Source organism: Microcaecilia unicolor, chromosome 7 (assembly GCF_901765095.1).
Source record: "Microcaecilia unicolor chromosome 7, aMicUni1.1, whole genome shotgun sequence".
In the NCBI taxonomy this organism is placed as follows: Eukaryota; Metazoa; Chordata; class Amphibia; order Gymnophiona; family Siphonopidae; genus Microcaecilia; species Microcaecilia unicolor.
The window spans coordinates 73440421-73452522 of NC_044037.1; the positions used below are offsets into that span (position 1 = coordinate 73440421).

General features: G+C 44.3%; 1 protein-coding gene across 1 annotated transcript in view; it reads left to right on the forward strand.

Moving 5' to 3' along the window:
- The window catches only part of BTK (Bruton tyrosine kinase), a 126136-nt gene that overhangs the window by 42119 nt on the left and 71915 nt on the right, over window positions 1-12102 (forward strand). The window contains 2 exon segments of the mRNA XM_030209734.1: window positions 32-130; window positions 3057-3125. Coding sequence (XP_030065594.1) covers window positions 32-130; window positions 3057-3125 — 168 coding nt within the window.

The window sequence follows — 12102 nt, forward strand, 5'->3', positions numbered from 1 at the left end:
ATGTCTTTTCCTATCCCTTCCTACTCTATAGCGAAGGGGCAGTAAGAAGGGTCAGTGGGACATGGAAAAAATTACCTGCGTGGAGACGGTCATCCCAGAAGAGAACCCTCCTCCTGAGAGGCAAGTACAGGTGAGACAAGCGAGAACATTTCATTGAAATGCTTTCAGCTTCCCTCTTCCTTCCAAACGCCTCCAGATATTTTCACCTCAGGCCAGGACTTGTCATATTCCCACGCCTTTCCCTCCTCTACGGTCCCCTCATCTGATGCCAACTCAGCAAGCAATTTAACTTTTGTTTCTTGAGGTCCTGGTCTTGACAATGCCACTATCATGCCTGAAACTGTGCTTCTGATTCCACTGGTGCATGTGTATCTTTGGCTCGAATGGAATTATCACTTTCCTTAGTGTAGTAGATACTCTGGGCTTGGGATCCGAGAGTCAGGGTTCTTCAGCCAGATGTTGGCCTCTTTCAATATTGTGAATGCCAGTGAGGTTACTGCGGGCTATGGAGGATTTAACATAATTGACAACATTAAGGGCCAGATTCAGTAAATGTCACTCAAGTTAGGTGACGTTAAGATCCTTTTTAAGTGCCAATTATATAAAGGTCACTTAGCACTAATCAACCTTTACAGAATAGTGCTTAGCGTGGATTCCTGCACCCAACTTGGGCGTGAGGGATTACACCTGGTTGTAAATCCTCACACCCAACTGATGGCAGTTGGGCGTGTAAATCCAAGTATTCTCTAACATCGTACCTTATTTCTGGGAATGCTCCTCCTATTGCCATGCCCCCTTTTGAGTTGCACACTATGAAATTAGGCATGCATATTATAGAAACGTAACTCTTAATTGTGCCAATTAACTCAATAATTGATAGCATCTAATTGACTAATCAGTCTATACGTGCATCTGGAATCTGCAGCCAATGTTTGCATGACCTATTCAGAATCCAGGGATAAGAGATCAAATTAGTCCATCCAAGTTGCCCAGTAATAGTGTTTCCAGTTTGGGTAAATAAGCACATAAATTTCCCATATTCTACCCTGTACCAGATCCCACCATCCATATCTTTCATCTGAACTTTCAACTCCTTTCATAGCACTGTCTTCCTTATCAGTCTCAACCATGCCTCTATCGTTTCCTCTAGTATGCCATGAATCTTTTAACACTAACTCCAACACTGAGGAACCCCCCTTCCCCCCCCGCGCCCCCCTTCATGTTCTATTACCAAGTTTTCTAATCATCCACATAGATACCAAAACTAATAAAGCCATTGTCCAAAGCATTTAGACTCCCCAAACTGAGATAGGAGGATAAATGAAGAGATTGGAGGAACAAGAGTGAGAGATTGGGGTGGAGGTGAGTTAGGGGTGGGAGACAGGGAGAGTGAGACATATGGGGAGAGGAAAGGTGAGTGACAGGGGGTGAGACCAAGGGAATGAGTGAATACTCCGAGGTGATTGCAGGGAAAAGTGACTGAGGAGATCCCAAGGTGCTGTAGATCATGAGTGAGAGGACTAGAGGGGCTTTGGATAGTGAGTGAAGGGGTCAGGGAAGCTGTGGATAGTGAGAGAGGTCATCAGAGGTATATCGAGAAAGAGTGAAGTGATGAAATGGACTATGTGATTTTAATGTGGGGATAAGGATTAGAAAGGTGTGCAGGGAGACAGAGAGTGAGAGGATGGAAGGGCTGTGAGGTGTAAATGAGAGGATTAAAAAGACTGTAGCGTGTGTGTGAGAGAAGGGACTGGGGTCAGAAAGAGGGGTGTAAGTGAATTCTCCCTCCCTCCCTTAATTTCTGATTCCCTCCTTCCCCTCCCTTTCTGGTTTCTCCTCCCTCTCCCCCATTCCCCAGATCCCATCATCTATTTTCTATTGCCTGCACCCCTCTTTAAGTACTGATTACTAATGGTCCCTTTTCCACCAATACATCTCTAAAACTTTGCTGCAAATCCTTCGTTGAGATGCAAGGAAATTGGGGACTAAGTACAGAAGGTCTTCTGCTACCTGTCATCTCTTGGGGGGGTGGGGGGAGGTCATCTGCCATCTATTTAGCCAGGTCTGTTCCTCTTCTTACTACTACTATTACTACTACTTATTTCTATAATCGTACTAGACATAAGCAGCACTGTACACTAAATACGGATGAGAGAAACCCCCCTTCACAATACACTCATATAATGCAAAATAGACCATTAGTTTCACAATATCATCCCATGCAAACATTTCTTTTCACAATGTCGTACAATAGGCACTATGCAAAATCCATTTCTCCACAGGAGTCTATTCCAGTCCCAGGTTTCATGGATCACTCCTCGGGAACACAGCTCCATTTCTAGCCATCCAGCCCACTCTAGCCCCTGGATACAGGGGTCAGAGTCCAGCTGCTAATCATATATAACCGGACAACTTGGAGTGTTAAACTTTCTCCAGGCAAACATTGTTCGAATACATACAAAATGAAAGAGCCTTGCTGACCACCACGCAGCACACTCCAATCACTTGGTTGCAAGGGTCAGAGTCCAACCACTGACCATATGCAGCACACTCTAGTCCTCAGTTACAGGAATCAGAGTCCAGCTGCTGTCCACAGGCAGCATACTCCAACCGCTGGTTACAGAGGTCAAAGTCAAGCTGCTGTCCATAGATAGTGCATTTCACCACTGGTTACAAGGGTCGAAATCCAGCTGCTATACACAGGCAGCACACTCCAGCCGCCTCTCCCCCCTCTCCCCCCCCATGGTTACAGGGATCAGAATCCAACTGTTGGCTGAAGGGGGCTTAATTGCATCTGACTCTGGACATGCCTCAATAAATCAGTTAGTCTGTAAAGTAGCACCCGTCTCAGTCCTATCTGTAGTTTTGTTTTTCCTATTAATGAAGATTACAAAACATGAGTATACATTCCACTGAGAGTCAAAATCTAGCCCCCCTAAGTCACAATGATGTACTTGTTAATACTGTAGCTATAGTACAATGATTTAGAAAGTTTAGCAGCATTGGTTGCAGATCTGTACTCAATCATACCTTTGTTCTGTTCCTCTTTTTTACAGCGAAAAGGGGATGGTGTGAATGAAATAGAACAGATCTCTATTATAGAGAAGTTTCCTTACCCATTCCAGGTAAGTGCTGATGGTCATGTGGACTATTGATGTGAATTCATATATTATCTGTGAAGAGCAAGCAAGAGACAAGCTCCAAGAACAAACTATGGGGGAAACTTCATAGCAGTACATTAGGGGTGGTTACAATCAAAGTGAAGATGCAAGTGATGAATTAGACAGCACCACTTCTAATGCAAATGATAATAATGATGATAAAGTACTCTTTGCTATATGGAAGTCAAGTGTTTCAGAGATTCCCTTGATCATAACCCTGCAAACCCAGACAAAGAAGGGCAACAAAAACGCTAAACGGATGGATGACTTCCCTATGAGGAAAGGCAAAGCGCTCGGGCCTTTTCAGCTTTAGAAGAGATAGCTGAGGGTAGATATGTGAGAAGTCTATAAAATATTGAGTGGAGTACAGCAGTAATCATGAATTGCTTCTTTACCCTTTCCAAATTACTAGGACTAGGGGACCATGCAATGGAGCTACTTAGTAGTAAATTTAAAACAAAATGGAGAAATATTTCTTCACTCAATGTGTAATTAAACTCTGGAATTCGTTTCCAGAGAATGTGGTAAAAGCAGTTAGCTTAGCAGGGTTTTAAAAAGGTTGGATAATTTCCTAAAGACAAGTCCATAAGCCATTATTAAGATGGACTTGGGAAAATCCACTGATTATGTCTAGGATAAGCAGTATAAAATCTGTTTTAACTGTTCTGGGATCTTGCCAGGTACTTGTGATCTGGATTGGGCCACTGTTGGGTACAGGATACTGGGCTTGAGGACCTTCAGTCCTGTCCAGTATGGGCAATGCTTATGTTCTTGTGTTCTTATGGTTACTATTATATACAGGTACTTATTTTGTACCTGGGGCAATGGAGGGTTAAGTGACTTGTCCATGGTCACAGAGAGCTGCAGTGGGAATTGAATCCAGTTCCCCTAGTTCTCCGGCCACTGCACTAGTCATTAATGTTTTAACATTAACACATTTGTAGTCCGCCTCTATCCGAGGAGGAGCACAGTAAAACATACACAAGAAAAACAGAGCTCCCCAAAAATAACAGTAAGTCATCACAAAAACTGTACCATCAGCCTCCCCCACCCCCAAGCCTTTCCTCACCCCCACCGATACTACCATCAAAATCAACATCATACCACAACCAGTCATTCCCACTTCTATCAGCCAGATACATATGATCAGGAGAAAAGATGGCTCTTCAGTTGTCTCTTAAATACTTCTGAATTAGTCATCTGCCTTAGGCTAGTCTTTCACAAGTTACATCCTCCAGGTCAACATGAGCGCTACTACTGGTACACAGTTCCACATACCCAGTGTTTGCACTCCAAGCTTGTATTTTAAAATTGTGCACAACATGTAGAAAAGAGGAAGATTAGATGCAGGGCTGGCTTTAGGGTAGGGTAAATGGGGCAGATGGCTGGGGTATATCTGCTAAGGGGCACCTCCAGGCACCTCTACAGTGCATATGAACCAGGAACTCCTCAGGGTGGGTTGGCCTCCTGCTGGCCCAACCACCCTGAGGGCATACAAACAGCGCTGTGTAGACATGCAGCCGCCACACTGCCCATTTCTTTGAGAAAGGGGCACCATCAACACCATCACCACAGGGGGCAACTCACTCCCCTGATGGACAGCGCTGTGTACGTCTAGTAGCGCTTTAGAAATGATAAAGTAGTAGTAGTAGTAGTTGTTGTCCCCGATTTGGACTGTGGCGTCCTGGTATTTGGAAGTCAAAGGAATTCTTTAGTGCATCCCAAATCAGAAAAGCAGCTGAGTTCAAGTATTTGCTGGGGAAGAGCTGACTCTTGGTAGAAAGGACCATTATTCCCATAATTTGGGACTTTTTTGCTCATGTTCCATGAGGGAATTCTTCTGCAGAAACTTCCATGTGGTTTGTGTGTGTCAGGAGGGGAAGAGGAGGATTTTGTGCAGCTCCATACTGGCATCCAAAGATCCAGAATTAATACAGTAATAAAATACGTTGTTTTCGCCCTTTGTATACCATGGTCCCCATAAAGTTTGCAGAATATCTATAATAAATATGTATACAATGCATATCTATATAGTACAGGCAGTGCGTGCAAAACTATTTCATGCATATTCATTGTGTCTCTCCTGAAAACCTGACTGAGTACATCCTAAAGAGGATGGAGATTCCCCTTATTTAGGCAATCTAGCCACCTTACCTACACAGGGAGTATTTAAGCTAGTTGGCCTTCAGTATTATTTGTCCACCATAATCAACTTGATGTCAATATTTTCATGCAGAGAAAATGGGTAATACATTTCAAAACAGGAGATCGTGATTATGATTTTGAAAAAGGTTTTTAGATATCAACACGCACTGTTTGTAATACAAAACTGTGGGCTTTTCCACTTGGGCTCAGACAACACAAACCTTGCAAAGGCAGTTGTTGCTATTGAGACCAAGGAGGTCCTTTTACTAAGCCACTCTAAAAAGGGGTCGGTAAGCCACGCTAAATGCTTGTGGGTTTCCCGTGCGCTCTGGCCACTCTTTAGCGTGGCTCTAAAATGGCTGAATTTCTATTTCTGCCATTAATGGCCACGTCAGTGTGATGCTGGTAAAGATTTAACAACAGGCTCCTCTCCCCGGTCCACCTCTGTGCCCCCCCCCCCCCCCCAAATTGCAGAGCTGGCGATAGCCGGGGAGAGAGCCTGGGGGGGGGAGCAATGCATTACTTCCAGGAAAAAAAATATAAATGATCCCAGGTTTCCAATCTAATTCATGTTAATGTGGGATAAAATGCCATAAATAAGTAAATAAATATAAACTTTTAATGTTGAGCACCTGATTCTCAAAGTGGACATATTCCAAAACTATAATGAAAATAAAATGATTGTTTTTCTACCTTTGTTGTCTGGTGACTTTGTTTTTTCTGATCATGCTGGCCCAGTATCCGATTCTGCTATCTGTCCTCTTAACATCCGTTTCCAGGGCTTTCCTTTCCATTGATTTCTTTACTTTCCGCCTTTCTTCTTCATTTCTTGCCCTCATCCATAAGTAAAGCTGGGGACTCCTCCGCAGACTTGACTGTCCTGGATCCAGCTTCTGCCTATTTCTTCATCCATGTGCAGTTTTCTCTCTCTCTTGTTCCTTTTCCCTCATCTCATCTCCTTCCTACTCTTCCCTCCCCCTCCATCCATGTGCCCAGCATTTCTTCTCTCTCCCTTCCCTCTCCTCCATCCATGTCCAGCAACCCTCCTCTCCCCTGCCCCCCCTCCATCCACCCATGTCAGCAACCCTCCCTCTCCCCCTGCCCTCCCCTCGATCCACCCATGTCCCAGCAACTCTCCTCTCCCCTGCCCTCCATCCATCCATCCATATCTAGCAACTCTCCTCTCCCCTGCCCCCTCCATCCATCCATACCCAGCGATTCTCTTCTGTGATGATTTCAATGCAGGGGGCAGGCCCGGTGGTGGATAGAGGGGGCGGGTGGGGACTGCAGCGTGGTGGCAACGACCTCAGGGCGGCGACTTGCCCCGGGGCCCAACCCAGTCTTCCGGCGGCCCTGCTTCCATGATGTTTGCTTGGCCCTCATTTTGTGGACTTTAACTGTGAAACTAAAATAATATAGTTTTATTCATAATTTTTGTTACATTTTGGGGTCCTTTTACTAAGCTACGTGGCTTGTTGTAAGTGCATCAGCTGTCTAGTCCTCTGGGTCAGCATGAAGGAATAACGCAGTTGACTATAGGTTAGGATTGTATTTTTTTTCTAATGGATATGGTGGTAGCTTTAGTTCTTCATCAAAAAGTTGGTCACTTTTACTGTATTGTAAGTTGTGCATATTCCATTGTTTCCTTTGTCACTTTAATAAATACAATAAAAAAAGGTGCCTGCATTATAACTAGTGCAGGGGTTTCAAGCATGCATAGCTGTAAATGGCTGCATTTCCTATTGTTCCTTATTAATGGCTACGCGTTAATGTCCCCATTAGCGTGTGGCCATTAGTGCAACCCCGCAGTAGTGGATTTTAACCTATACGCATTAGTGCTTACCGAAGCTTAGTAAAAAGGCATCTTATTTAGTAAATGTTTTTCTTTTCTTTTTTCCACTTTACCTTACAAGATTTATGCTTGGATACAAATTATTTGCAAATTACATAAATAAATAATTTTTTTTAAATATCTTTTTTTTTCTCACCTTTTGGTAGGCCAGTGGTTCCCAAACCTGGTCCTGGAGGCGCCCCAGCCAGTCAGGTTTTCAGGATATCCACAATGAATATTCATGAGATAGATTTGTATGCAGTGGAGGCAGTACATGCAAATCTCTCTCATGATATTCATTGTGGGTATCCTGAAAACCTGACTGGCTGGGGGTGCCTCCAGGACCAGGTTTGGGAACCACTGTCTTAGTGGAAATTTAGTAGTGTTAAATGGTGTGGTGTATTTATATTTCTGTATATATACATGTTTTTTATACCACCAGTTTGTAACAGTCACTCAAGGTGGTTTGTAGTAAAACAGATTTGGAAGCTGGATGCACCCAACTGGACATTCGATTAAAAAATGGTCCAGTGTTGCGAGTGTATAAAATGCACCACATATCCTACTCCTGGCCCAAAATTGCTTGTCTTTGCAAGTGCACGCCCTGTGTGCACAATCAGAGGTGCACAAGGACAGCCACCTTCTACTAAACAAGAAGCTGTTAGCTTAAGGATCCCCAAAATTATGGCCTGTGGGCCAGTCCAGATCCTCAGAGTTCAGTATTCCAGCCACTCACAATTGCCTGGCTTACAAAAGAAAAGGGTGTTTTCTCCCCATTATTGTTAGCTGCAGCAGAAAAACAATGAGTTTTTCCAGGATATCTCCCCCCCCCCCTTAATGGAAGTGGAAAACAGCACGTGACATGATGGCGTACGCTGGTGGCGAGGTCACGCTCTGCCAGCAAAAATCAAAGAGAGATTTGAAAAGGAGAAGAAATGGAGGGGATGGGAGAGAGGGAAGGAAGTAAAGGAGGGACTGAGACTTTGGAAGTAGAGGGGACATGAGAGGGAAGACAACAGCAGGGCTGGTGCAGTACAGTAAGTCTGGTTAGCATGGCAGGGAGTCACCAATAGTTTTTTGGGGGGTGGGGGGGGGCACCACAATGACAGTGCTGTGAGCATAGTTGTGTGCTTCTCCTCCATCGTCAGCTATGGGGAGTGAAGGAACATTGCCATTCATCTTTGCTGGGCTCCTCTGCTGTTTTATCCTCCTGTATTGGTGCAAAAGAGGGTTCCAATTTATTGGCTACAGAGGGGGTGCCAGAAACCATAGCACTGTTACTGGGGAAAGGAGGATATGTGACAGAGACCCTGATACACAAGCTTACCATGCCAGCAACAAGAATTTTCAACCGGTTCCAGCTGGTCTAGTGAGCAAAGTATTAGCGGGAGATGCACAAAGGGGTACAGCAAGCCGTTTTCATTCACGGCAAGCATACAAGGAAATCAGATGCCAATGAGCTGATTATATTGAATTGAGCATTACGATGGATGCACAGCTGTTACCGAGTGATGCACAGAAAGGACTTTAACGTGCAAAATTTTACGGGTGGTTGGGAGCTGTCGTAGCGTGGCAGTGGCTTCTCAATGGAGCTGTCAACTGTTAAGTGTATATCAAATATGCCCTGAACATGAACATGCCTGATATGTGTATTCCACTGTCAACAAATATGTATGCGTTATTGGGGTGTCTTGTTTGTGCATATGTGCATGTTGTTGGGGCGTCTTGTTTGTGCGTGTGTGATGCAGAAAATGGAAGAGTCCAGGTCTTATCCCTGTAGGCCTAAGCCCAAGTTTTCCGACATGGATGTGTTGTGGCTGGCCCAGCAGATCACATGCAACGAAACAAGGCTATTTGTGGGGGAATATGTGAAAACACAATTCTCCACAGCAAAGTAAAGCACAAAAGCGCGAAGCACAATACTCTGCAGCAAAGCCAAGCACAAAACACGATCACTGCACAACCACAAAGGATAGCATGGCAAATGGCAGACCAGTAAAAGCTACAGGCTTTCAAAGCACATTTGCGACACTTCACCACGTTAGTGCCTTATGGCCTGATGTTTTTCACTCACGCCATGGATGCACGCCTATGATGTGCTTTTCTTGGACATGCATATAACAGCGATGCTTACCTTGGTGCTTTGCGAATAACTATTGTGCCCATGTGCTAGCACCCTTTCTACCATGGAGTTAAACGCATTACCAGTACTTTAATGCATCAGCCTGTAAAATAGCATGCAGCTCATTTTCATGCAATTTCCTTTGAGCATCGCTCACTATTTTGAAAATCGGTAACTTCTACCATGGATCTAAACACACACAGTTTTTTTTACCATGAATTTAATGCATCGGGGCCTGAAGGACAAAGACTGAATACACACTTTCTTCTCCCAACCCCACACTCCTACCTTCACCTTTTCTCAGCATTTCACATCCTTGAACAGGTCAGATATGCCCTTCCCCCACCCCCACCCCCACCCCCAAAGTGAGCTGAAAAATTTCAGGACTTCTGTGCTAGACTGGGAGACACAGAGTGCATACCAGGAGGTAATACTGCTCCCTAGTTTTTCAAAGTGGCATTTACTTTTTCCGTTTGTTACCACAGTTCAGCACCACTCTCATCCTCTGTTTACCAGACCTGTTGCTGTTTCACACGCTCTGCTGGAGCCCATCTGTGAGGCCTGGTTGTGGATAAACCCATGCTAACATATGCTATCTCACCCCAGGCTGCTGTGAAAGCCACATAAATATTACCCATAAACATATAGCTCCAGGATCTGTAGACAGGACCATGTAGCATTCAATTATATGCAGCCTCGAGTGGCAAGAAGTCCCCACCACCCACTATACAATTTAAATTTATTTACTCATATTTAGACAGTGTAAAAATTAGGCAAAGTACAAGATAACAGATAATTCTCACAATCATGCCAGTATACACACATATATAAAGATAAAAGTATAAGTAAAAATATACAGCAAAAAAACAAAGTTAAAAACAGAAAAAAAGCTGATGCTTGTCTCTTACATTTAAGTCTGTCTCACCCAGATGTATGATTATTTGCTTAGTCACCTTTCAACAGTTTAAAAAACCAAAGAGTTTACCAAGGCTGTACATTATACAGAGGAAACAGAAGAACTTCATTCACATAGGACATTAATACAGTTATACAATGACGAATGTATCAGGTGCTACTCCTAAAGACCTGACCAAAAAGACAGTTATGAGTTTGTTTCTTAAACACTGTAGTGTCTGTTATCAGCCTTATCAAGATAGACAACTATTCCATTCTAGGGCCCTGTGATCAAAAATTGGCTGTCTGTGGTCTCTGCAAAATAAGTTTTGCTAAGGATGAAATGGAAAGTTGTAGAAGAGAACACAGCTGGGTTGGGTCAATCTTTGGTTTAAGACAAACAGAATATAGCATAACCTATCGTAGCACAACATGATATTCCTTATCCCTCCTTACCAGTCCAGACACGTGGACATGCAGTTCTACTTGCAGATGGAGACTGAGAGACCACTGACATGTAACAGACTTCATATGTAACCTGTGCAGCCCTCTGGCAGTTCTCAGTCTCTAGCAGAATGAGCTAATCTGTGCAGCCTGGTCTATTCTGGTAGGCTAGGGTAGGGAATTAGTTCCTTTTGGTTCAAAATAACAAAAGGGAAAAAAAACCCCAAGCATTTGCACCGTTTTGTCTACTCCAGTAAGCCCAGGGTGTTACACCCGAGGGTTCCAAGTCCCTTCCCCCCTGCCCCTGACAGTTTTCTGTGGGAGTTACCTACCAAACTGAGGGTCTCATCACCACTGGGGCACAAAACCTGTATGTGGGGTCACAACCTGGGCAGGTTCTCCATAGGATGTCCTTGTCCTGTGTTTCCCAGGGATGATGCACTTTCTGCAGCCTTACAAATTGGGGGTCATGCCACAGAAAGATTGATGAGCACTGGTCTAGAGCTCAGGAGGATCCCCGACATCACCTTTGGAGACTGAGGATCTGTGGGCTGGAAGCAGCATGGGTACTTCTTCAACTACTGCATTCTTCCCAGAATTTATTTTCGTAATGCCTAAGCCTTCTGCATGAAGTAGAGCTGAGGTACTGGATGACGTTATCTACGGAGCAGTTGCATACCTCTAGAGACAATAGGTCTGTGCCTAAGCATCCAAGGCTAGCCTGGAAGGAAGAAATGGAAGAGCTAGACTCTGTTGGATTTGTGGGATTCCCAGATCCAGAGAGGGACATGGTGGTGAACCAAGGGGACCCCGATATGAAGTTTCTGGCAGAAGAGGTGCCCCCAGGAGAAGATGCCACATGGTCTATTTTTCACCATGATATCCTGATTGTACAAGTGCTCGTGGCATTAAACACGTCTGAAGGGCAATCATTATCATGTACCCAAGATCCTTCTGTAATACTAAATGTCCTTTTCTTATATATTTCCACCATCCATGATGTATTGTAAGCCACATTGAGCCTGCAAAGAGGTGGGATAATGTGGGATACAATGCAATAAATAATACATAAAATCTGCTGACAGTATAAAAGGTGGGTAGGTTGATAACCAGACTATACCCAATTCTGGCACAAGAGAAAAAGACGGCCTCCCAAATGTGGATGTTCTAGTTTAAATGATGACAAAAAAAAACATGATCATTCAGCAGAAGGAGGTGCAGTTCTAAAGGACCCACAAGATCACTGAATGGAGTTATTGAAGCAGGCCTTTGAGGTGGCAGTGCTGGGACTGTAGGCAGGTTCTGTAGTGGCTATGTAGCTAGAACTTGCTTTGGTTCGGTGGCGCATATACTACATGTTTCTCTGGGAGGCACTGCAGGGAGTCTTTTCTAGGCAGAAGTCACAGAGAGAGGCGTATGAGTGGAGGAGTGGCCTAGTGGTTAGGGTGGTGGACTTTGGTCCTGAGGAACTGAGTTCAATTCCCACTTCAGGCGCAGGCAGCTCC